Here is a 27,212-nt window from a genome sequence, read left to right as displayed (position 1 = left end):
CAGGACGTTGATATGGAGGGACTTCTCCGTCGGGAGCCAAAGGCCTCTCGCATGCAGATTGTCGGTGTGCGCTCCCCACCCTTCCAGGGAGGCATCCGTGGTCACTGTCTCCTGGTTGTCTGGGGTCTGGAAGTCCATGCCCGCCGTCAGATGCGCGCGGGTGCCCCACCACCGGACCGCTCGGCGGAAACTCTCGTCGAGTGTGATCCTCTCCTCGAAGCCGCCCATCGTTTGGATCCAGCGCGCGTCCAGGAACTCCTGCAACGGGCGCATCCGGAGCCTGCACATGGGAATGAGGTAGATGCAAGAAGACATCATTCCGAGGAGGGACTTGATGGACCTCACCTTGGCCGCGTCGGAAACCAACATCCGCTGTACCTTGCCCAGGATGGACCTGGTCCTTTCCTCCGACGGGGAGGCCAGAAGGGACACTGTGTCGAGCTTTGCTCCCAGAAACAGTGCGTTTTGCGCGGGTACCAGGTGGGACTTGGCGTAGTTCACGGAGAATCCCAGGTCCGTGAGAAGTTGGACGGTCCTTGCCGTGTGCTCCACGGCGAGCTCCCTCATCTTGGCGCGGATGAGCCAGTCGTCCAGGTAGGGGTAGACGTGGATCCCCTCGCGGCGCAGCTGCGCCGCCACCAGTGCAAGGCACTTGGTGAATACCCTGGGTGCCGACCGTAGTCCGAAGGGGAGGGCTTTGAACTGGTAGTGACGCCCTTGGACCACAAACCTGAGGAATTTTCGGTGCCCCTTTAGGATGGGAATATAGAAGTAGGCATCCTCCAAATCCAACGACGACAGGAAGTCTCCTTCCTCCAGCTGACCCAGGACGTGCTGGAGGGTGACCATCCGGAACTTCTGCGCCTTGATGAACTTTTTTCAGACGTCGCAGGTCTAGGATGGGGCGCCATCCTCCCGTCTTCTTCTTCACGAGGAAGTATCTCGAGTAAACTCCGGAGCCCCGAAGCCTCTTTGGGACGAGTTTGATGGCGCCCTTCCTGAGCATCGCCCTTAACTCCAGGAGAAGCTGAGGGACGTGAAGCTCTTTCCTGGCCACGGGGGGGACGCGCGGGCACCTTCTTTGAAACTCGAGCGCGTGGCCCCGGGCTAAGGTGTCCAGCACCCAACGGTCGGTGGAGATGGACTCCCACACGCTGACGAAGCTCGCCAGCCGGCCTCCCACCGGGGTGCTTCGGTGGGGGCCCGACCCCACGGCCGGTTCAATCCTGTTTCGACGAGGCTTTGCCGCCTTGACCTCCTTGGCGACGACGGCGGGGTCTGCCAGACTTGCCTTGTCCTCTGTAGGCCTCATGAGACGACGAGCGGGCCGCTTGACGGTAGGTGGAGAAACCGCCGCCGGAACCTTTGGAGGCGCCCTTGCCTCCGCTGCTCCGAAAGGGCGTCCGTCGTTGCTGCAGAACCCTCAGGGCCCGGGCCGTCTCAGTGTCCGCTTTAATGGCCTGAAGGGAATCGTCCACTGTTTTCCCAAACAGGTTGTTCCCATCGAACGGCATGTCCAGGACTCTGGTCTGTACGTCTTGACGGAAGTCCGTAGCCTTGAGCCATCCACGACGCCTAAGGCACACGCCGTTGCCCAACTGGCGAAACCCAGTGTCGGCGATGTCCGTCGCAATAGTGATGGCGTGGTCCGATGCCACCTCACCTTCCTGTAGGATCTCCAGGGCATCCGCCCTCTTGTCGTCCGGTAGGAAGTCCAGCAGGGGAGCCAGTTTGTACCATAGCTCCCTGTCGTAGCGGGCCACGATAGCCAAGGCGTTGGCCGCATTAATCGTCGTCGCTGCAGACGAGATGACCCTGCATCCCATAGCGTCCAATTTCTTTCCCTCGCCGTCCGGTGGGGAAGTCGATGTGGCCGCACCCCCCCCCCGCTTTCTTCCTGGCCGCCGCGGAGACGACGGAGTCCGGGGTAGGCTGCGCCCGGAGGCACAGGGGGGCCGCGTCCGGGACCCGGTACTTCTTCTCGTACCGGTCTCTTCTAGCTGGCGTCGTGGAAGGGTTCTTGAGGAGGGCGAGGCCCTCATCCCAAATGTCGTCCAGTAGAGGCACCGCGAGGACCGTCTTCCTCTTGGCCTCGCGCCGTTGATAAAGGAATCCTTCCTTTTTCTTCTCCTCAGGGCAGAGTTGGAAAAGCTTGGATGCCCTGGCGATCATGGAGTGGAACGATCCAATCTCGTCGGGTGGAGAAGCCCTGGTGGGAGGTGACGACGGTAGATCCTCGTCGTATACCTCGTCGTCCGTACCCGTCGCTGCCGTGTCAGTCCCCGTATCATCCCCTCGGGTGGACGGGGAGGAGGGCTGGACGGGGCGCGACGGCTGAAAAGGAGGTGGAGGGTGAATCCTTCTTTTCTTGGGTGGGGGAACACCAGAAGGTCCCGGTTCAGGATCCCCCGACGGGAGAGGTTCCTCCGTCGGCAACGGCAGTCTCGTCCTTATCTCTGAGCATAAGGACTGTATAGCCAACAAAATGGCCGCCGAGTTGTCTTGCGGCGCTGGCAGAGGGGAATCCGACGGGCGATCAGGGGCCCCGTCGGCACCCTCGACGATGTCGTCGTCACCTGCGTCGTGGCTTAAGACCTCGATCAGCTCTTCCTCCGAGGTTGAAGCCGAATCTACGACGACGCCCTGCCCCCCTTTTTCTTCCCCACGGGGGATTTCACGGGGGTCCTATCGATGGGCACAAAAGAGGACTCCCTCCGAGGTGGCAGGGAGACTCTGAGCCCCGAGGTCGCCACCACTGGTGTAGCCTCCACAGGCTGAGCCAGGGCCGCCGCGACAGTTTCGATAGAGGGCTTGGCCGGATGGATTAAGGCCTTCACCACCTTAGGTGCGCTCACCGCCTTATCCTTGGGGGGGGGACACTGCCTCGCTCCCCCTCCGATGGGGCCTTCGAGCTCGACCGGGGCCTCTCCAGGAGCTTCGCCGGGTGCTCGCCCTTCCTCTTACCCGACCCAGAGTGTTGGCTCGTGGCTGAAGGTGCCGGGGAGGGTGCGCCCTGCCTGGCGCCCGTAGAGCCTGACCGTTCGGCGCTCCCGGTGCCAGCGGACTCGCGGTGCTTGGCCTTGTGTTGGACCCCTGTTGCCGGGGCGTCCTCAAAGGTCTTAGAAGACCGCTCGGATTTCTTCCTCTTCTTCTCGCCTGACGAGCTCTTCCCTTCCAGCCAGTTGGCGAGACATTGATGGCGGTCCTTCATGGTCCGCTCCGACATATTGCCGCAAAACGCACAGTCCTTCTCCACGTGCGTCTTGTCCTCATGTAAGCAGTAGAGACAAAAGGAGTGTTCATCCTCCTTAAAGACGTTCTGCAGCTGGCATCCAGGGCAGACCCTGAACAGCTTTCCAGGCGTCGAGCTTCCCTTCTCCTGGGCCATGTCCGGGCCTGAGAAACTTCTGGAGTCCTCCAAAAACGTAGCTCGACAAAATCTTCACCCTTGAGGGGCGCAGACGAATCCGACACGGGTCCCCGTTGATCGGATGGAGAGTCGGTGGAGCTTGAGGCTCTTTTGACCGAAAAAAACGACGTTTTTGAGAAAAAACGTGAAAAAATAGCACTAACGCTCGAGAGCAATAGCACGAGGATCCCAACACATGAACGTGCGGTAAAAATCTGAAGATGGCTGCCAGAGGCGGTGCTTAGGTAGAGGGCAGTCATTGGCTGTGGTCAGTATGACGCAGAGACCAGTGATTGGTTATTACTACGAAAGACAGATCAGAAACGAAACTGATACTGGTTTTTTTCTTTACCGAGGATTCCCAGCCTGACGACGGGGAATATTCATGAGCATGTGAATCCATCCAGACCCCATGCTGGAGAACCACAGTCGCCTGTTCGGTGGTCTGAGCCCAGACACCATAAACAGATTCAATGGGGATCGGTGATGGACATCTTCGATCCACAATAGCTACACTTCTTAAACCCCATCTTGGGAGTCGAAGCGGTCGAAGAAGAAGACATTTTTTCAATAGAAAATCCTGAAGCGCGCCGTTCACGAGTTGCAAAGCAATCGAAAAAACGGAACTGAAGCCAACGGGCGCGGCTCGAGCCATTTATACCAGCGGTGACTTGGACATCAGCTCCCCTGCCAGTGTTCACTGTACTATCCCAGTGCTATGCTGATGATGGCATGCCTGGCATAGGTGTTAGTGAGAATTATCCAGAATGGCTAATTGTCCTTGCCAACCGAGTCCCTCAGCAACTTTGCTGTAGTTCTAGGATTTCTTTTTTTTCACCTGGTAAGAGTGTGAGCCTTTTTTCCCACTCTTACATGTGTTTTTTCGTGTATTTTACATGTTTGTGTTCATAGACTGTGGAGTCTCACTTACTCCATAGGCACCATCATTTTACTGTGTTTCACATAGCACCTTTAGTGCTGTGACACAGGGTTGTCTTTTTCAGACTTCCCACTTTAAACTCCATGTTCTGGGATTGACTACTGTCTCCCAGAACATGTAAAGTTGCCATTGACTTTACTAGTCTTTTTAAATCTACAGACCCCATACAAACTATCTTCCATAGAGTACTGGAAAGGGTTAATAGTTATACCTTTTTGGCTGTCTCTCATGGAACATTATTTTGTTTCAATTTCTTTAAGATTTGGCTGGTGGCAGTGGTATCTACCATTTATTTCCTACCATGGACTATGAAAATAGCCCTGGTACTGTTTTAGGCTATGTTATCCCCACCAGTCAAAGGAAGAAGACTCTCCGGCGGGAGATCTCCTCTGTCGTTGGGAAAAGTGGTGAGGCAGTCCAGCAGGGCTCCACCGTAAAATAATTAAATAAAGATAGTAGCCTAAAACAATGGGAAATCCCATAGGAAAATATTTGCGGTTGAATATAAAAAGTAGTATCCACTGCCACCAGCCAAAACTCGACCAGGGGGGACGGAGACGTGCCCCCTCGACTAACAGACCCTGGGGCAATCGAATTGCCCCAGCCAGTACGTCCAGAATATGATGGTTTGTACTGGCTCTGTTCAGAATTTAAGACTAGTAAAGTCAATGGTGACTTTACATGCCCTGGGAGACAGTAGTCAGTCCCAGGGTATGTAGTCTATACTGGGGGGTCACTATGACACCCCTGTGTTACTGCACTGAGGGTGCTGGTTAAACACATATCACAAAACCACATGAAGCCCTATGGAGTAAAGGACCCCATAGCCCATTAAACACATCTAGATTCAAAGAAACACACTCAAATCATGCCCAGAGTGATGGTAAAAGAGTCTCACTCTTGGCAGAAGAAAAAAAAATAAACCCCAAAAATCCAGCAAAGCTGCTGGGGGACTCACTAGGTTAGGAAATTCAGCCTAAACAGAGAATTCTCCCTTACAGGTCCGAATCTCCTATACTTCGATGACAGAGACGATATGCAAGGAAAATTCTTCTCTTGAGCTGGTGGGACCAACCAGTTCACCAAACACCAAGAAAGGCCTCCCTCCCCTGGTCAAATTTTCTGTGCATCGCTGCAGTGAACCAGATAGCCAGGAGGATGGGACCCTGTTTGGGTTTTAAGGAGCGCACCTTTTAATTGTTGCTTTGTTCTGCTGCTGGTTTCTTCCCAGGGCAGTGCAGGACCCTCCAGTCTTCCTCCTTCTTGCCAGTCCGACAGTCGCTTCAGGAACCGTGAGCCTGCAGGACCTGCCAGGAACTTCTGCCTCAGCTAGAGCATTCTTCTTCTTATAAGGTACTGTTCAAATCCGGTCGTTCGCTCCTACCGCAGTGAAATTGTTTGAAATCTTTCACCAATCCGAGGGCTTGTCCTTCTGTTCTCCTTTGAATAACTTTTCTTCCGACCAACTTCGTTTTGAACTCTTGGCAAAGACTTAAGCGTGAACTACTCTGTACTGTGTGATCCTCTGCAAAGACTCTGAACCATTAACATTGGCCCAGGCCTATTGATTTGAATCTTAGTTGTAGTAAGTCTTTTCTAGATTGTCCTGCCTAGTTACTTGTTGGTGCAGCTTGATTTTGAATAACCTTGTCTTTCTCTCCCTTTTTCAATTAATTGCTGGAGTGCCATTTTGCTCACACCTCATTTTGAGCTTAACTTGTCCAGAATTGATTGGGTTTTGTGTCGTACATTAAGATTGTGATTTTCTGCTGCTTTATAATAATGAATTGTTTTGTAACTGATGGTTTAAATAAATGTATATTATTTGACTCAGAAACCTTGAGTCAGTGTTTGTTTGAACCATAGCAATTGCTTTCCTTTGTGTAACATCTGATACTGCTCACTTTACTCTTGAGATAAAGTCTGGCTGCTCAGCCATCACTACCACTTTACTGTGTAGTACAGGCTTGTACCAAAGGTGAAATTGTACTTGCACTTGTAGCCTTAATTGTGTGTGGTGTTCCCAAAGGGTACTGCATATGATATTGCCTAACAATAGGAAATAATTTGAGGTTAATCCAGCCTTTTATTCGACTCAGTGTTCTTCTTTTTGTGGGTTCAAACATTGTCATACTGACTGTTGCCAGATGCGTGTGTTGCGTATGTGCCATCAGCTTGATAATGGGGTAAATGTGAGATGGCCATTCAATGCATGGCACTCAGGAGTTCAGGCAGTGTGTGGGTTGTGGGTGGGTGTTTGTCAGTGTGTGTGTTTTGGATTTACATGCAGTGTGCAGATCTGGCTGTATGTGTGCTAGGACACATGTTGATGGTCGGCATGTGAGTTGTTTGCATTTTTTACATGTCAGTCAGGGGGGCACATTTGGCGGTATGTTTTGGTGCATGGATGTATTTGCTTCGCTCACATTTATTTGTCTTTCTCTGCAGATCCATTTGTCATGATATGATGGGTAATGGGATTGAGGGGATATTTGCAGTCGTATGCATGCACAGCAAACAGGTAAGATGTGCATTTCTCTTGCAGTGCACATTTGTTGCGCTTCTGTTGTTCAAATTGAACATGACTGCTTTGATGTCACTAAGTATTGTGTGTACTGTTGCGGTCAGGGAATCGGTTGGCCGGAGAACATGTTTTTTGTTGTGTAACACACATTGTGGGTCCAGGGCTTTCCTTGCATGGGTTAGTTAGCTTTAAGATAATACTATGCCCTACTACTTGTGGTCTCATGGGGGTGGTTTGGTGTCTACTTGCAGTACAGTTGTTGTCCAGAGTTTGTTTATTGTGATGTGTTGTTTTAGGTGTAGTAAATCTAGACAGTTCTTTGCAGTTGCTGTGACTGTGTTGGTGAATGGTGCAATACCATGCTGCTTATGGTCATGGCTCACTATTGATTTTGTTATGGAATGGCTATGTTACTTGCTGCATCTGTGACTGTGGCCATTTGGGTGTGTCAACCACTTTGTCTCACTTCTCAATTGTTTCCTGTTCAGTGCGTTTTTTGATATGGGGTGTATTGTCTACATATTGGCTGTATTTATGGTACATGTGCATCCAGACACCACTGTTTTTGCACTCATAGCAACAAGAATATGTTTGTGCCCGTCATGCACATTCTCACACAGGTGTGCAAACCAATTTCATTGGGCTTTTGGGGATTGGTGGAAATTATACTTTCAGGGTTCATGAATGCCTAGCTGCTCATAATTGATAGTTGGCAAGTTGATGAATTTATCTGTGGCAACACATATTTTGGGTGATATGTTTTGGGACATTAGTGATGTTCTTGTGCCTCAGGATTGGTTTCACTCCATGCTTACTGTGGTGGTATACTCCCACTTATGTGTCTTTCATTTGGCAACACTTTGTGCATGTTGTTTTGTGTCTAATGGATGCACACAATTTTGGCCTCCAAGGGCACATTCTCAGGGTATTTTGTGCACACAGAGGATTGGCCCGTGGTCATCATCGAATAGCACCTGGGATGTGGCTCCATCGTGCGCACTGCACAGGGGCAGGATTTTATGTAAAGTAGGATTGCACCAGCTAGGTAAGTGCAGCCTCTCCAAGTGCCCTTTGGCCAGCCATGTGCAAGGGTCTTGCCTGTGGGTGCGGGCAGTGGCCTACCAGAATGTCCCCTGGGGTGCCACGCCATGTGGCTACATTGTGAAGGACACATGTGCCAAAATGAGCCTCAACACAACTTGGTGGTGCATATAGCAACACATCACTAGAGTGGTCATGGGAGAGGAAACATGATTGAAACGTTCCGAAATCTGCGCTCCACTATGCCTCTAGTCGCTACATGGGCAGTATTGTACCTTACCTCAGCTGGTGTGGTAGGATTCCGTATGGGCGTCATCATGAATGTGCTCAGCGGGTAGGCACTGGCCCCTGTAAATGTGTATATGGTTGTCATTAACATTTGTTGGCTGTGTCTATTGGTCAGTGTGCAACGTGCATGCATGTGCATGTCCGTTCCTACTCACCAATGAGCAATTCGTTCCCATGCTTGCCAGCTCTGGTGTAATGGTGACATCCAAAATATTTAACTGTTGTGTGCTTTCTGGATTGTTTGCATACACTTCAGTTATGATGCCCTTGGCATCGCACACAACCATTACATTGATTGAGTGCCAATGTTTGCAGTTGCAGTATATGTGCTCTGTCAATCTGGGGGGGACGCACCACAACATGGGTGCAATCTATTGCACCAAGCACTCGTGGGAAGCGTGCCACAGCATTTAAGTCCTCCATTACTATTTGCCTTTCTGCCGTTGTTCTTGGCATATAGATGTGGCAGCACACAAAATATCCTGCAGTTATGCACGCTGGCACCTGGTGTAGGCAGCATGACTGTGTGGCCTGGGAGATACCGTTTACTATGGCAGTGGTCAGCTGGGAGGATGCAGTTGCCATGAAATGCAAGGCAGTGGGCACTTTTTGTAGCGAGTTAAGGGCCAGGAGCACATGGTGGGTGATGTTAGCCCATCTTCCCACTTCCTAATCAGGTCTAGGATGATATGGGGGAGGGACCTGTACCTACCATAGACCTGGTCATCTGACATCCCGAAAAGGATGGTATGTGGGTTTAAAACCCGGGCCCTGGCCATCCTCCTCCTCCTGCAGTGTCTGTGCATGATCGATCCGACAAATGCTGGATTCATCGTGGCTGGACACGCTCGTTTGGTGTATATTGCATGTTTTGTTACGATGCGCATTGACGTCTATGCCTGCTATCATGTGGTGAAGTGTACCAGGACCTTCAGAGTTCAAAAACCATGAATACATATATATTTGCGCTGGTATGGGCGTGAAATTGCTTGACAGTGGACCATCCCTCAACACGCCCACAAGTACAAGGGTTATTCCTCATTCTGCATGTACTGCCCCCTATTTTGGTCGCTGTCTAGTCCCGGCCTACACTCTGCTTGGAATCTCACACAAGGCGTTGCTCCACTCGGGAGACGTGCCTTGCCACTGTGAACTTCACGAAAGTCTTGGATAAGTGCTGCACATTCGATTCCTGAATCAAGAAATGCTCATTTGCGTGTAGTTTGTTGCGCAAATACCCTATTTCCCGCACAAATAATTCCATGAATTAGGGCTTTGGCTTTATTAATATGGACGTCCTTTTGGACATTTAGAATCTGCTGAACAGCTGTATTTCAGACTGTCTAAGGAAAACATAGGAATTGTTCAAGTAGCTATCTGAATATATGTAGCAGAGGTGAGAATATCCTCCTGTTAATATTTGGTGATATACTAGCTATGGGTGTTTGCCAGAGAAAGTGGTTAGCTGCCTGCTCTAAATGGCCAAGCCACAAACTGAACTGTTTGTCATCTAGGGCTTTCTTCTAGTTTAGCTGGGACAGGAAAATTGAAAGCACTACCTTCTCTATAACAATGCTGAGAATTGGAAAGAGAACAATTAAATCATGATGAGAAGGTAAAAGAAATTGGATGCCACACTAACTTAATGATTATGATTGGATTAACGGTTTCTTACACAGTAATGTAAACAGCAACTAAGACTTGCCCATATTGAGCAAAATCGTTGACTGAAAATGGTGCAACTGCCACTTGTTTAATTGGCCACACAGACAACACCTTTTTTTGCAGTGCTTTCTTTATTTGTGTTCCACAAAAGACAGTTCTTAGAGAGATTGCTTTGTTTATTGACTGCAGACATATTGATACCCTCTTTCAATAGGATTCAACAAAGTTACTGCCTTTTTTTATATTGATATTATGGTATCAGACCGCAATGTAACAGGAGGTTTAGACACGTCCGTATTACGTTTCTTTGCAACTCTTTGGAATAACTATGAAAACGCTATTGTGTCATAAGTGCCGACAGCATTGCTAGGGGGTCTCCTCATGCACAGATATTCCCAATCATAATTATTGCATTGATCATAGGATAAATCCTCTGCATTGGGCCCTCTGGCTCCACACGGATAGCGTATCTGTCTCTAGTAGGAATTGCTTAGTTGCTTATTCAGAGGCTTCTTTTTTTGTACTGACAGGGAACTGCTGTAGAGACTGTCAGGGTAATTCATAGAATTTTGCAGAAAAGTGTCGCAAGCGGCTGGCGCAGAGTGTCCGCGTGCGATTGTCTGCGCCAGGCGCGTGCGCCAAAACCGATTTCCGTGCACAGCGTATTCATGGATTTTAGGCTCCCAAACCAGCCGTGGCGCAGAGTATCGCAGCGACCCTGCAGCAGCGCCAGTAACGCCCCCAAGAACGCCCTCGCGCAAGGAAAAGCCATCACAATCGCTAAATCATCGCAAAGGGCTGCGCTAACCCTGGACCAGTTTACAGGGCTGCCAAACAAGGAACGCAAAGCGGGTAACGTTCATATCAGGGGTACGCGGGAAGTTTTACATGCGATTAGCCAGGGTAAGTGTATTACAGGGGTACGCGTGAAGTTTTACACGCGATTAGCCAGGGTACGTGTATTACAGGGGTACGCGGGAATTATCACACGCGATTTGGCTGAGTACGTGTATGACAGGGGTACGCGTGAAGTTTTACACGCGATTAGCCAGGCTACGTGTATTATAGGGGTACGCGGGAATTATCACACGCGATTTGGCTGGGTACATGTATTACAGGGGTGCGCGGGAATTATCACACGCGATTTGGCTGGGTACGTGTATTACAGGGGTGCGCGGGAATTATCACACACGATTTGGCTGGGTACGTGTATTACAGGGGTGCGCGGGAAGTTACACACGCGATTAGGCTGGGTGGGTCCTCACAGGTGTTCCCTGTACACCCTCCACGGCCCCTGCAGGCAGCCCACAAAATAGGGGACTACCCTGCACACCTGCTCATGTCTCCCACCCCCCACCCCCGCCAGCAGTGTGGGGCACCCTCCACCAGGCCCCCACTCATGTCCCCTATCACCCCCACCCCCAGCAGTGCAGGGGCAGCCTCCACCAGGCCCCCACTCATGTCTCCCACCCACCCCACCCCCCAGCACTGTGGGGCAGCCTCCACCAGGCCCCCACTCATGTCTCCCACCACCCCCAGCCACCATGGGCAGCCTCCACCAGGCCCCCACTCATGTCTCCCACCACCCCCACCCCCCAGCCACCGGGGGCAGCCTCCACCAGGCCCCCACTCATGTCCCCTATCACCCCACCCCCCAGCAGTGCAGGGGCAGCCTCCACCAGGCCCCCACTCATGTCCCCTATCACCCCCACCCCCCAGCAGTGCAGGGGCAGCCTCCACCAGGCCCCCACTCATGTCTCCCACCACCCCCACCCCCCAGCCACCAGGGGCAGCCTCCACCAGGCCCCCACTCATGTCCCCTATCACCCCCACCCCCCAGCAGTGCAGGGGCAGCCTCCACCAGGCCCCCACCCATGTCTACCACCACCCCCACCCCCCAGCAGTGCAGGGGCAGCCTCCACCAGGCCCCCACTCATGTCACCCCAGCCACCATGGGCAGCCCCCACCAGGCTCCCACCCATGTCTACCACCACCCCCACCCCCCAGCACTGTGGGGCAGCCTCCACCAGGCCCCCACTCATGTCTCCCACCACCCCACCCCCCAGCCACCATGGGCAGCCCCCACTAGGCTCCCACCCATGTCTCCCACCACCCCCACCCTCTAGCAGTGCAGGGGCAGCACCACCAGGCCCCCACTCATGTCCCCTCTCACCCCCACCCCCCAGCAGTGCAGGGGCAGCCTCCACCAGGCCCCCACTCATGTCTCCCACCACCCCCACCCCCGGCCACCATGGGCAGCCTCCACCAGGCCCCACTCATGTCTCCCATCACCCCCACCCCCCAGCCACCGGAGGCAGCCTCCACCAGGCCCCCACTCATGTCTCCAACCACCCCCACCCCTCAGCCACCGGGGGCAGCCTCCACCAGGCCCCCACTCATGTCCCCTATCACCCCCACCCCCAGCAGTGCTGGGGCAGCCTCCACCAGGCCCCCACTCATGTCTCCCACCACCCCCACCCCCCAGCCACCAGGGGCAGCCTCCACCAGGCCCCCACTCATGTCCCCTATCACCCCCACCCCCCAGCAGTGCAGGGGCAGCCTCCACCAGGCCCCCACCCATGTCTACCACCACCCCCACCCCCCAGCAGTGCAGGGGCAGCCTCCACCAGGCCCCCACACATGTCTCCCACCACCCCACCCCCCAGCCACTGGGGGCAGCCTCCACCAGGCCCCCACTCATGTCTCCCACCACCCCACCCCCCAGCCACCGGGGGCAGCCTCCACCAGGCCCCCACTCATGTCCCCTATCACCCCCACCCCCTAGCAGTGCAGAGGCAGCACCACCAGGCCCCCACTCATGTCTCCCACCACCCCCACCCCCAGCCACCGGGGGCAGCCCCCAGCAGGCTCTCACCGATGTCTCCCACCACCCCCACCCCCTAACAGTGCAGGGGCAGCACCACCAGGCCCCCACTCATGTCCCCTATCACCCCCACCCCCCAGCAGTGCAGGGGCAGCCTCCACCAGGCCCTCACTCATGTCTCCCACCCACCCACCCCCCAGCACTGTGGGGCAGCCTCACCAGGCCCCCACTCATGTCTCCCACCACCCCCACCCCCCAGCCACCATGGGCAGCCTCCACCAGGCCCCCACTCATGTCTCCCACCACCCCCACCCCCCAGCCACCGGGGGCAGCCTCCACCAGGCCCCCACTCATGTCCCCTATCACCCCCACCCCCCAGCAGTGCAGGGGCAGCCTCCACCAGGCCCCCACTCATGTCCCCTATCACCCCCACCCCCCAGCAGTGCAGGGGCAGCCTCCACCAGGCCCCCACTCATGTCTCCCACCACCCCCACCCCCCAGCCACCGGGGGCAGCCTCCACCAGGCCCCCACTCATGTCCCCTATCACCCCCACCCCCCAGCAGTGCAGGGGCAGCCTCCACCAGGCCCCCACCCATGTCTACCACCACCCCCAGCCCCCAGCAGTGCAGGGGCAGCCTCCACCAGGCCTCCACTCATGTCTCCCACCACCCCCACCCCCCAACCACTGGGGGCAGCCTCCACCAGGCTCACACCCATGTCTACCACCACCCCCAACCCCAGCAGTGCAGGGGCAGCCTCCACCAGCCCCCCACTCATGTCCCCCTGCCCACAGGCCCTGACAATCCTCAAGCATGGGCCTCATGGCCAGCCACCACAGCCCAAAGACACAACCAAGTATTACATGCGCCCATGATACTACTCCAATGGAAACAATGTAAATGAACACATGTGTCTCACACACACACAATGGTTGCAAGTGACCCTGAAAACCCATATCATGACATGCATGAAAACAATGAGATGAAACCACACATTGAAGAATGAAAACATCAAAATAATGTATTAAAAACAACAGTAATGGCAATCAAAATTAAACAAAATACACAAGTAAAAAAAAAAAAAAAAATTATGATGGCTGTCCCTTTTCAAATTAAAATCAATAAATGATAATCCAAAAAAATGTCTTCCAAAGTTCAAGTTCATAAAAAGGAAATGGGAAAAAAGAAATAGAAAATCATTGCTCCATGGAAAAAAATATTCATAGTAAAAAAAATATCCAAATGCAAAGTCCAACTATGTACAAAGTATTCAGGGTCCATCATCCCAACAGAAGAAATGAAACCTACCAAAAAAGGAACTATATACAAAAGGTGGAGCAGTGTCCGTCGACTCCAAATAAAAATAAACTATAAAATAAACTATAAAGGAAACCTATCACTAAATAACTATATACAATGGCGGCGGGCCAGTCCAGCGGCTCACTCAGTGGTGTTCCGGGCCAGGGCATCATCAAACTCCTCGTCTATGTCCCTGAGGCGGTCATGTTCCATGGCCCCGAGGGTCCGCAGGGACGCCGACATGTTCACCTCCAACTCACCTCCAACTCCCTGCGGATTGCCTCGAGGCACTCGGCCCGCCTCAGGGCCCTCCGCATGGAGTTCTCCGCCCTGACCATCGTGAGCCGCGCCTCTTCCGCCCGCCACCGCTCCGCATCTATGGCGTGGCCCAACCGCTGCCACACGGAAGACACTTCCCGTCCAGGGTCCTCCTGCCCTCCAGCCGATGCCTGCCCCTCCGATGTTGAAGGCCCCAAGCTATCGTGGCTCCCACCTACACTCTCCTGCTGCTGCAGCTGCTGCTGTCCATGTGCCCTGTCCGATGGTGCCTTCACATCCTCCTCCAGCTGGGGTGCAGTCGTTGATGTGGCCACCCCTGCTGGACGTCCGACTCCCGACTGTGGCAGGGATCTGTTGTCCACCAGCCTGGCCGCACGGTCGGAGGCAGCTCCACAGGGCACCCAGGTGACACATGGGTGGGAAGATGGCATGGAGGACGACTGGGGCATAGGGGGTTCCATGGAGGAGGGGGTCGGAACAAGGTCCAGGAAACGGAGGAATCCAGCCCTGATGAGCTGTCCCAGTGGGTCAACGCAGTCAACGAGCCATGCGAGAAGACGTGCAGACTCATCATGAAAAGACTGCAGGTCATCTCGCATGGGCCGTTGACGCAACACCACCCCACCCTGGACAGGCTCAACCTGGTGCAGGATAGCCACATCCGCAGGGAGAGGAAGGCCAGGTGTTGTAAACCAATCCCCTCCCTGAGAACGGGTCTGGGGGTAGGCATCCCCGCTGGTGCAAGATGATGCAGTGACAGGAGCAGGGACAGGATTGCACACAGGCACCTCTGCGGCGGCCTGTGCTGCCTCCTGTCCCTGATCCTGCACTGCACCACTAGCACCAGTGGAATCCCCACCTCCAGACCCCGCCTCTGTCGCTTGCACGGCCTCCCCCTCCTCCAAACCCCCCACCAACCTGGATGACTCCGTGCCATCTTCCTCCGTTGGGCCCTGTGGGGTCCCAGCTGCCCCTTCTGCTGCCGAGGAGTCCAACTCCAACCTCCGCCTCTTGGACCTCCCCTCGGCAGCTGTGGCCTGGGACACGGCACCGGACTCCTCACTCCCAGACGAGATCAGAACCTGGGAGGGGATCCGGGCCTTGCGTCTCCGGCTGGTGGTGCGACCCCTGCCGCTGTGCTCCACAGCACCTTCTCCGCCCTCTTCATCAGTTGATGCTGCAGACAGGGAGAAAGAAAACACAGGCATCAGGGCACTGTACAATGGACTCATACACACATGACAGTTATACATGAGTGGCATTGGTAAACCTCAGACATGGCATCACAATCCCCAACACACATGTCATTTCAACTTGCACACATGAGCCATACCACAGCCATATTGCAACAGCCAGCACCATCCATTCACATACAACAGCATGAGCAGCCAAAGGTCATCCACACATCACATGCAACATAGGGAGTACACTACACATGCACACACACCACCAAACTTGCATGCATGTGTACACCTCCGCCAACTGTCGCAGTGTTCCGATCGACATCCATGTCACACCTGACAATCATTCCTCCAAATCCTGTGCCATGCAAGCCCACACACACAAGCACCATCCATGTGTCACACATGAGACCCCTCGCATGTGTCACCCTCACGGCCCTGTACACCCCCCCTACTTGCCCACATAAAAATACATGTTCAACCTGCACACTCCTGGCACACCACACGCACAGCTTACAATCAGTATGCATGTACACTTACCGCTCGACTCCAGACGGGTCTGCCTCTCAAGGACCTGGACGTGGAGCGCTGGGGATATGCGTTCCAGGACCCTCATCTGATCTTCCGACAAGTGGCCCCGGCGCCCCTTAGCATCCGCTGCCTTCAGGAGGCGCCGGGCCTTGTTGAGGGTCCTGGACCTGAAGTCCTCCGCGTTGATGGCAGTCATGATGTCCATCCAGATCCGAGTCCGTCCTTCCTTGTCGCCGCGCAACCTTCCGAAGAGGGCATCAAACTGCCCCAGGACATGCTCCACCAGGACACCAACTTCGGTGGCAGTGAAGCTGGTGCCCCTCTGCCTCCTTGGCCGGGGGTTGCCACTGGTGCCAGATGTTGCAGTGCCCGACATGGCAACCCCAGAGGCAGGAGTGGGTGGGCAACTGGGTCCTGGGGCTGGGCTGTGGGGCGATGGAAAAGCAGTCGGGGGTTTTCGGTTCCAGCAGGGGTGGTCACAGCAACAGCACCCCTGGCTAATGTGCAGGCAGCAAATGTCAGGGCACGTAGGCAGCAGGCAGTCAGGCAGCAGCAGATGGCAGGTGGGAGCGTGCCCAGGGCTCTGGGGGCAGTAATTCGGCCTTCTGGGCAGGAGCGTTGTCTTCCGTGTGTGAACGCGTGGCCAGCTTGATACGGAGTGATTTTGCACGTGAAAATCCAGCACGTCTGCGTGTAATTCGAGGAAAGGCCCTTAGCGCGTAAGCGCGTCAGCACACGTCTGTACATTCATTGGCCCAAAGGCCACCAGCGTATGCGCGTCTATGAAGTCACGTGCACGTTGAATATGGCACACGTTTGAAATGTTGCGTGTTAAAAAAATGAAAGACACATCCGAGTGTCAAAGCGTGTAATTGGTGGAAATGGCCTTAGCGCGTACACACGAAAGTGACAAAGCGTGTAATTGGTGGAAATGGCCCTAGCGCGTACACGCGGAAGTGACGCTGGACGTGTGGGCCTGCATAAAAGGTACGTGTAGAACACCATTTCCTTGTACGTGCTTTTCGTGGAGAGCGAGTGGGTGAAATCTGTCCTTCTTGTCATTTCACATGCGATTTACTTCACGGCGTTTCAAGTTTGTACTCCCTGTTACCTCTGACAGCTTTTTCTCTTTTTTCTCTTTTTCTGGTTTTCCTGGGCCTGTTCCCTCAAACAGCGTTCCCTTCTACTGTTGTCCTGTCTCCTCAGACAGCGTACAATTCTTCTTTTGGCGGGGGTGTTGCCAACGCGCACACACGCTTCTTTTTCACGCTCTTTTTCCTGGCAGACGGTGAGTCACGCACGTATCTAACATCTGTGCTTGCCCCATGTGTAGCCTACCCCTTCAGAGGTCATTCTAGGCTGCGTGTGACACGCATACGTTCATTCTTGTGTTACTGGGTGCCACAGCGTAGTGCAGGTTTATTTTTCCGCACACGTGGTCTAGGAGGGGTTGCGTGCACGTTATCTCCCTTTTTTGGGCTTCCTGTGCGTTGCGTGACCCGTCATCTTTCCCCAGGGGTCACATTCAGCCTTGCTAGAGCACTAGGGTACGATTACCATCTGGTACCCAACCCCTTTGACCCCCAATTGCCCAGGACAATAGTTTACAGCCACTCCCATACGCACATTAACATCAGTGCCATGGTTGGGAGGCGAGGAATCCGTAAGGGTGGCAAAGGTGGACGAGCCACAAGTGGTGGCCGTGGTGGATCCGGTAGGTGACGTGGTCGTTACTTGCAGGGTGACCCTGTCCCCCCATGTGTGGAGGACCAGTCAAGGGCACCCATAATCCCACCCGCCACCCCTGGTTGAGGGTGATGTGGCTGACACCATCCATGCTCAGCCCTTGTTGGACCAGCCCATTGTGGCACCAGACCTGGCTGACTCCATGGCTGACTTCCAGGTCAGCAGGCCTATGACACATGCGCTGGTGCACGTTGATGTCATCAGGCCATGTGGATCAGGGGCAGCAAGGTCATCTGCTGCCCCAAGTAGGCAGGGTGGAGAGGCTGCAGGGGCAGCTGCGGCTCCATCCACCCCAGCTCTCACACACCCAGCCAGGACAGTGTCGGTCCTAGTCCATCCTGCTGACATTCCCCCTGACACATTACACTTGAGCCAATAGCTGCACCAACTCCCATGCTGAGTGTGCAATCCCACACTCCTGATACAGAGTCCACCAGGGCTCCTGCCCCTAGTGTCCAGAGCGGCGTAGGACACTCAGGATCACCACCACCTTCCAAGCGGAAGAGGAAGAGTGCTCGTCCGGCACAGGCTGATGCCCCAGACACGGCTACACAGTCCGGCCCGTCGAGGAAGCCCAGCTTCACGGATGCCGAACTGAATGCACTTGTCGAGTATGTGTCCGCACATGATAACGAAATGGTCATTGTTGCAGGATCCAAGACCACACCTGCACAACGCCAGGCACACTGGCAGACCGTTGCAGACTTCGTAAGTGCTTTGGAATCGTGAGGCGCACAGCCAATGATTGCTATAAGCGCTGGAATGACCTAAAGCGCAGGGCAAAGAATAAGCTGGCCTCAAGTCATGCCGCAACTCTAGTGACTGGAGGTGGGTCTCCAGTAGAAGACATGGAACTCACTCCACATGAGTCAGTCGCTGGGACCTACGTCACGGAGGAACAGAACCAAGGCGTGGGAGATCTGCCAGATTATGAGGCATTGTCCGGTGAGTGCACATGCATGTGTGTGTCATCCATGTGCATGGTGTGTGTGTGAGGGCTTCTGTTTGTGTGCCAGGTGAGGGTGTGTGCACCTGAGTTGTTTGGGTCACCCATGTGCTTCATGCAATACATTCTGCGCAGCAGCATTTGTCCATATCAGTATTCCTTCTGCCAACAGTAGACATCTAGCCCAACAGCACGCCAGTAGTTGCCCTTGAAGTGTCACCTTGCCACAACATTGTTGCTTATTTTTCTCTGTTCATTCAGGCAGATTGTTTGCATTCCACCACTTTTACTAGGCATTTCTCAGTCCTCTAGTCACATGTCTGACATGGCTATGGTAAAGTGGAGTGACTTTGTTACCTGGATATCATTTGTTCAGACATGCCCTGTGCAATCGGACCATTTTGGACTGGCAGCTCCAGGTGAAAAATCAGACCTGTTTGAATTAGAAAAGCTATTACATGAGGGAACTGGACTGAATGAATAAGTGCTGCCCTCCTCTCCATCTTCACTCAGTAGCAATGGTACATGCCATCTGTGTGATGGCATGTGTATTTCACCTGGCAATCACAGGCCAATGTGTGATGCCACTGCTAGGCAGCATGCAGCAAATGTGTTCATCTTCCATCTTGGTGTCTTCAATGTGTGCCATTTTCCTCCCCTTCATACGAAGTGAGGGTGCATGCATGGGAGGGTTTTAGTCATGTGGGGCATGTGTCAATCAAGTACTGGTTCTGTTGCTTCTCAGCCCTCATTGTGTGCCATGGTGCTAATGCCTGTTTCCATTTGTTTTCTTTTATGTCTTTGCAGGGGAAGACGCACCTGATACTGCTGGGGTTGTGGAGATGGTGCAGACCCAGGAGGGGTCTGAGGGCCGACCGACCACCAGTGAGGGACGTGGTGTGGTGGTGGGTGAGAACCCACAACTGCTGCAGGTCGTGCTCTCAAGGGGTGTATCTGGCTGTACCTCCCCCGAGCTGTACTCAGGTGTTGATTCGGATGATGAGACCTACGTGCCGTCGCAGGTGAGTGTTCCTGGTAGGGATTCTGTTCTGTCCGACCCACCTGCACCAGGGTTAGAACCCTCAATGGGAATGTCAGTGTTGGCAGGTACGCCTTTGGTGGTTACGGATGCAGGGTCACACTCCGCGACATCTGATCCTGTTCCTGGGCTAGCAGATCAGAGGGGGAATGCAGTCCTGCAGCCTCAGGCAGTGCCGGCACAGCAAGGCGCAGTTCGCCTTGCCCCAGACAGGTGTGGTGCCCGCCGACGTAGTGGCCGTACGCCACCTGGCAATACCGCATGGGAGCAATCCATTTACGGTATGGCAACCCAACAGGCAGCATCATCAGAGATGATGGCTCAGGCCATGGATAGGGTGGCCACTTCCATTGTCCCCCCCGAAAGGCTGATGGAGCGACTACAGCAGGCAACCGACTCCATCTGCCAGTCACACAGGGAGGACCTGTTGGCATCCAACAGGGACAGGCGGGCAGCACTGGCGACTCTGCAGGAAGCCATCTCCATAGAGTCCCAGGGCCACAGGGAAGCCCTGAGGCTGGAACTCCTTCACCTCAGGACGACTCTTGTTGAGCTTGAGGCTTCAACAAACCGAAGGACAGAACAGCAGCTGGAGCGTCTCACCCGTACGCTCTCAGCTGAGATGCAGGCAACTAGGGCGGAGGTCCGGGCATCCCGTGAGTTGTTGCATGGGGACCTCCGCACACTCATCCTCCAGAACGAGACCTACCACACCCGCATGCTTGCAGCCATGGAGGAACAGACTAGGGCCTTGTGTGGGCTGCCTCCCATAGTGCCACCACCTCCGGATGGAGCTGCACAGGGTGAGAATAGCGACAGCAGTGATACTCCCACAATAGGGTAGCCGTGTGGGCCATGAGCCCATGGAGGTGTTTTTTTTCCGCAAGATCCACACAGGTGGGTTTTGGTGTGTACCCTGTCCTCGGACCTCCTGGGGGGCCTCCCCAACCCCCCCCTGGACCATTAATGGCCATTTTTGATTTTTGGTGGTGGGAGACATGAGTGGGGGCCTGGTGGAGGCTGCCCCTGCACTGCTGTGGGGTGGGGGTGATAGGGGACATGAGTGTGGGCCTGGTGGAGGCTGCCCCTGGTGGCTGGGGGGTGGGGGTGGTGGGAGACATGAGTGGGGGCCTGGTGGAGGCTGCCCCTGCACTGCTGGGGGGTGGGAGTGATAGGGGACATGAGTGTGGGCCTGGTGGTGCTGCCCCTGCACTGCTAGGGGGTGGGGGTGGTGGGAGACATGAGTGGGGGCCTGGTGGGGGCTGCCCATGGTGGCTGGGGGGTGGGTGTGGTGGGAGACATGAGTGGGGGCCTGGTGGAGGCTTCCCCTGCACTGCTGGGGGGTGGGGGTGCAGGGAGACATGAGTGGGGGCCTGGTGGAGGGTGCCCCACAGTGCTGGGGGTGGGGGTGCTGGGTGACATGAGCAGGTGTGCAGGGTAGTCCCCTGTGGTGTCGGCTGCCTGCAGGGGCCGTGGAGGGTGTACAGGGAATATCTGGGAGCATCCAGCCAAATCGCGTGTAGAATTTCCTGCATACCCCTGAAATAACATTACCCGGCCAAATCGCGTGTGGAACTTCCCGCGCACCCCTGAAATCCACGTACCCTGCCAAATCGCGTGTGAAACTTCCCGCGCACCCCTGAGATCCACGTACCCAGCCAAATCGCGTGTGGAAATTCCCGCGCACGTACCCAGCCAAATCGTGTGTGGAACTTCCCGCGCACCCCTGAAATCCACATACCCTGCCAAATCGTGTGTGAAACTTCCCGCGCACCCCTGAGATCCACGTACCCAGCCAAATCGCGTGTGGAAATTCCTGCGCACGTACCTGGCCAAATCGCGTGCGGAACTTCCTGCGCACCCCTGAAATCCACGTACCCTGCCAAATCGCGTGTGAAACTTCCCGCGCACCCCAGATCCACGTACCCAGCCAAATCGCGTGTGGAAATTCCCGCGCACGTATCCGGCCAAATCGCGTGTGGAACTTCCCGCGCACCCCTGAAATCCACGTACCCTGCCAAATCGCGTGTGAAACTTCCCGCTCACCCCTGAGATCCACATACCCAGCCAAATCGCGTGTGGAAATTCCCGCGCACGTACCCGGCCAAATCGCGTGTGGAACTTCCCGCGCACCCCTGAAATCCACGTACCCTGCCAAATCGCGTGTGAAACTTCCCGCGCACCGCTGAGATCCACGTACCCAGCCAAATCGCAAGTGGAAATTCCCGTGCACGTACCCGGCCAAATCGTGTGTGGAACTTCCCGCGCACCCCTGAAAGCCACATACCCTGCCAAATCGCACGTGAAAGTTCCAGCGCACCCCGAAATACACGCACACATTATTTTTCAGTCAGCGGGTGTCCGTGTTTGTTGGTACCCCTTTGCACGTCATTTGTCCTGGAGGGCCACAGTATAGGACATTCATCATAGCTGTATATAGGTGCTATTTGTTGGCGCACCTTTTGGCGCACATTTATTACAGGCGCAGAGACGCTACCGCCTGCTTTCTTGTGGCGGTCGTGTTTGTGCCTGTGCGCTGGTTTGACCGTGCGCTTTTTTGCCCTATTCGATTCCATGAATACGTGTTGTAGGCGAGCGTGTGGGCGTTCCGCGCACTTGCACACTGTACTTCCCCCGTGACGCCCACATTTTGGCAAGTTGTTCCCCATTCCGAGTGTTACGCCCCGTGTTCCGCCTACTTTTGTTGTGTGCGCTGCGCTATGTGCGATTTTCGCTGTGGCCTGTGCGATTTTCGCTGTGACCTGGCGCACGCCGTTAGATGGCCTGTGCGCCAATGTGCGCCGTGCACTTTTTTAGCGCACATCCGATGGTTTTCTCGCGCACGGCCTTCCATGAATCGATGTGCGCTGCTTTTCGTGCGATTTTCGCACTTGCACTCCGATTTTCGCTATTCCACTGCGAATTGCACGTTTTTGGCCACTTGCGCCGCGCTAATTATTCCATGAATCGGCCTGTGTGTTTCTGAACTTGAGGAGTATTTTAGCATCAACCTTACAATCTTAATCCTACTTTGAGTTCTGCTTACTCGTTGATAACAGGATCGATGTTGAGAAGTAGACTAATAGTGAGGAGACACAAGACATTTAAATTAAACATGATATAAGACTACATTTGAGTTGGTGCATATTTAGGTGATGGCTAAAGTTTGAAGATCACAGTGGCTGCCTGCCTTTTCTGAGGGAACAAAAGTGCCAATCCTCAAATTTGGGCAGGAAAGTCGGGGTAGTCTACCCAAAACGCCAAATGTACATTAGTCACCAACAAGCAGAACCTTGGCTGATATGTGCTTTATTTATTTGAATAAATCACTTGCACAATAACACTGGCCTTCCCTTGAACTCCCTCTTCTTTCTGCTTAACTACCTTACTCTGTGATCAATTTGTTGATCTGTTAAAATCATACTAACAGCATTTCTGTGTAAATAGTGCAACAATCCACACGTTTAACCCCTCTGCTGTTATTACTTTGGCGGGTCCATGGGCCTCCAGTGATAGGCACGGGAGTCTCACATATTTATGCAGAGTAAACTGTAGCAGGCATGTAGCGCTGGTGCAGCTTTATTCTGTGTGGTGTCTTTGAAAGACCTGAAGGACACAAAAAAAAAATTGTTTTGCAACGATTCCCAGGGACTACCTGTACCCTGGGTAAAATTCTTTAAAAAAGAGAAAAAGTAGCAGATCTTATTCTTTTGGTAAGAATGTGAGACGTCACTTTTGCTGACTAGCTCTAACACATTAAATACATTTTTTATTTTGTACTAAATATTTTACTAAACTGTTCTAATCATATTTAAATACATCCATATGAGTACTGCAATATACCAAAATGTACATACCCTTTCTGTCCAAGTCTGATGATTTTTAAGCTTTTTCCATACTTCTGTTTAATCCATTTGATTCCTTGTAGCTGAGCATCAACAATGAGGGGCCATCGCTCTGTGTTACACAGGATAGTGGCATTCTCCGTTGACATGCGATCACTGGGAAGTCCTTGGTTGTTCCAAGTTGCAATGTCTGCATCATCAGTTAGAAGAGCCAGTGGATCCAATCCCTCAGTTGCAGGAATGGGCACCTGCAGTGCAAAAATGCATGCATTAGCAAAACCAATGTTTTGTTTGGTATAGACATTGGAAAGAGGGTCTGTGAGGAGTAAGAGAAATGGGGTGCATAGGGAAACAGGATCAGTGATGAATGAGAAAAATATGGCATCATGGAAAGAGAGGTGGGGTGGAAAAGAGGTGGCAAGGTAAAGAAGGACCAGCAGGATAAAGGAAAAGAGTGCTGAGTAGCAAGAAAAAGAAAGGTGATAAGGGAGGGAGAGAATAAAGCTGGCAGTGAATTGCACAATGAAGGACATAATAAATACTGAATCCTTCTTCATATCACTTCAGGATTTCATATGTCATGTATATTATACTAGCAGGTGTACCCGTGCGTTGCATGTTGATTCCTACTTCAGCACTAGTTTGAAGTGTACTCATTGAACGAATATAGATGATGATCTTGCATGGTTGTTTGCGTTACCAGAATAACAACACATGGAGGTGACCATGCGTTGCTCCTTATGGTGATTTTGATTTGTCCCAGCAGGCTGCCACACTGCGAGGCCTTCAGACTGCTATCGTGTTTGAGAAGAACTAGTTACTTACCCCTTGTAAACGTTTTTTCAACTGGATGTGCCTCCCATGTATTCCTCAATTTTGATATCTCCAATATCCAGCTTTAGCTGCTTTGGAAAATATTTTCGGCAGAGGGCCGAAGGCACATATAGCATGCCCAATGCCTGTTGGCTTAATTATGTTTTTTCGTGTCATTCTCAAGTAGAACTACCTGCATTAACAAAGGTTTGACCGTAGTTCTTCGAATAGATTTTGTCTTCCCACGTATTCCTCATCTTTGATAGACACCCAAAGCAGTGTTTGTCTTGGTGGAGGGAGTACGCATTTTGCCTTTAATGGTTTGCATGAAAAGAATGGAGGACAGCTTTTCCAAAGCTTCCATGATGACTTAGGGTAGAATAAAGGCAGTAATGATTAGTGAAAGTGTGTATTGTAGACCACGAAGCTGCCTCACAAATGTTTTCAATAGGAACACCTCTTTGCAGAGCAGAAGAAGTAGATATGCCCCTAGTGGAATGGGCCCTCAAGCCTTCTCAGGGATCCTTTCCCGCCAGACAGTAGCATTCTAAGATAGCTAGAATTACCCAACTGGATATGGTCTGCTTTGTTACAATCTGACCCAGCCTATGACCCGTATAACATATCAATAGTTGCTCATCCAGACGAAGTTTCGATAACCTTGAAATGTAGAAGCTCAGAGCCCTTCATGGATCGAACATGTGCAACCTCTCTTGCTCCTTGGGGTGGAGGATAGAACTTGGGTAACACAATATTTTGTCCTAAATGAAAGTCTGAAATGACTTTAGGTAGAAATGATTGCTTAACTGAAAAATGGTGGTTTAGATAGTGCCTGCAACTCACTCACTCAACGGGCTGAAGTTAGAGCTACCAACAAGATGGTCTTGAACGTTAGTAACCTTAAGGGATATAATGGAGTGGTTCAAATGGTGCAGACATAAAACAGTTTTACACCAGATTAAGGTCTCAAAGTGGAACCTGAAAGGGAGATGGCAGGGACACATTAGTGAGTCCCTTCAGAAATTGCATCACCAGAGGTATCTTAAAATATGAAGTTTCCTCGGACGATCGATTGAAGATGGATAGTGCCGCAAAATAACCTTAAATGGTCCCAACCTGGAGACCCAGATTGACTAGGTACTAGGTACAGTAGAAAGGATAACACCTCCATGTTGTACATAGCAAAAGATCCCATTCGGGAGTGGAGACCTTAGCGGACAGGATATAGCTCTCTCTGGAGAGAATTTGGACAAGGACGTTGAAGTAGGCGATTTATGGTGCCTCTCCTTCGACTTTCTCGATGACGAGGAGGAGTGGTGGGAGCCATTCCTTGACCTGGACTTCTTTGCCTTCTTTCTTCGAGGAGAGTCCACTCTTGCATCGTCAGAAGAAGGTTTCTTTGACGGGATAGTCGATGGGGATTTCTTAGGGAATCTACCTACAGCCAATTTCCCCTTACGCTCCTGCAGAGCATTTCTGATCATTGATTGACACTTCGAACAGGCCGCGGTCTTGTGCTCCACACCAAGACACCACAAGCATACTCGATACGGCATGGTTAGCGACTCTCATAGTTCTCGGAGCGTGCTTACTTGGAAAAATTGAACTGAAGCCAACGGTTGCTGCTTGTGCTATATATGCCTTGGATGACATCATCTTTGAGACAGAGGCCCTCAAGGGACATCGAATTGACTGCATTGATAGATAGCAGACTCTGACGAAAAGAAATTCCAAAGCAGCTGAAGCTGGACATTGGAGATATCAAATATGAGGAATGCGTGGGAGGACACGATCCATTCAAATTGTATTGTATGGGAGTGTTATGGGGAGTTTCATTTGTACGGGCCAGTCCCCTTTGCCTATTGCTGTCATTAGTATTCTATTATCCCTAAACCAATACTTCTTTGCAGACAATATTGCTAGACTTTTCTGTAGGAGCTAGTGTGAACCAATTGTCTTTGTTTCTAACTCTGGAGCAAACCACAAAAAGTGGACCATGAGAAAAGCATGAATCCTGTAAATCGATTCCAGCTACTTTGAGTGGAGTATTGAGATTATAATGCAACATTATTGGTGTCCTGATCTACAGCTGAGGCAGCAGCGACCTCAACATAGTGCTGTATGTGCAGGGCTGAATTGTGTAAACTTGAAGTGCCGTACCCGTACGTGTACGGCTGAAGCAACTAGTCTTCATACTGTTGGGATGGCATAAATTCATCAACTTGCATGGGAAAAGATGTTTCTGTAATTATCATGAGAGATTTGCCACGTTGTGACGGACAACGTAATTGGGGACACTATTGACGAGACATGCACCATTTCCCGTCACCCACATTACAACAAAAGCACTGTTTTGTGTCAACCGCATGACTGCCACCGTTTTGTGTCACCCACATTACTACAAAAGCACTTTTTTGTGTTACCCGCAAAAGTGAGTGCTGCTAATGTCAGCTAGAAAGCTGATAGTGTGGAAAGTTTAGGACCAATGAACTGCTGAAGTTTACGTAGAACTACGGCACAAATATCATATGGCAAGGGTAAGCATTGCAGACCGCTTTAAAAAAAAAGAATTTGAAAAAAGGTATATTTTATACTTGCTACATTTTCTACACCATGGAACCTACCCACATGACACATTTCGGGTTTGTAGCATGTTGAGAGTATGCAAAACATTTCAAACGGACACACACACATACCCAAGGGATGCAGACAACTTAAATTAAAATTAGAAAAATTTATATATATCGGCAGAATCCAATCCAGATTGAAGCGACTCACGCATGGCTTCTTTGCCGTCCTTAACAATAGCTAAGAAGGCGTCCTTTCATCCCCTTCGGGAATA

The 27,212-nt window shown here is 52.5% G+C and overlaps 1 protein-coding gene across 1 annotated transcript in view; it reads right to left on the bottom strand.

The window, feature by feature from the left end:
* DNAH17 (dynein axonemal heavy chain 17) overlaps positions 1-27,212 on the bottom strand; it is an 8,024,690-nt gene that overhangs the window by 1,333,945 nt on the left and 6,663,533 nt on the right. Inside the window, exon 63 of the mRNA XM_069655242.1 lies at positions 23,570-23,805. Coding sequence (XP_069511343.1) covers positions 23,570-23,805 — 236 coding nt within the window. The remainder of the gene's footprint in view (positions 1-23,569; positions 23,806-27,212) is intronic.

Source organism: Ambystoma mexicanum, chromosome 3q, assembly GCF_040938575.1.
Source record: "Ambystoma mexicanum isolate Mex_15411 chromosome 3q, UKY_AmexF1_1, whole genome shotgun sequence".
NCBI lineage: Eukaryota > Metazoa > Chordata > Amphibia > Caudata > Ambystomatidae > Ambystoma > Ambystoma mexicanum.
Note: the sequence above shows the minus strand (reverse complement) of the source record. Positions and strands in the feature narration are given on the sequence as shown.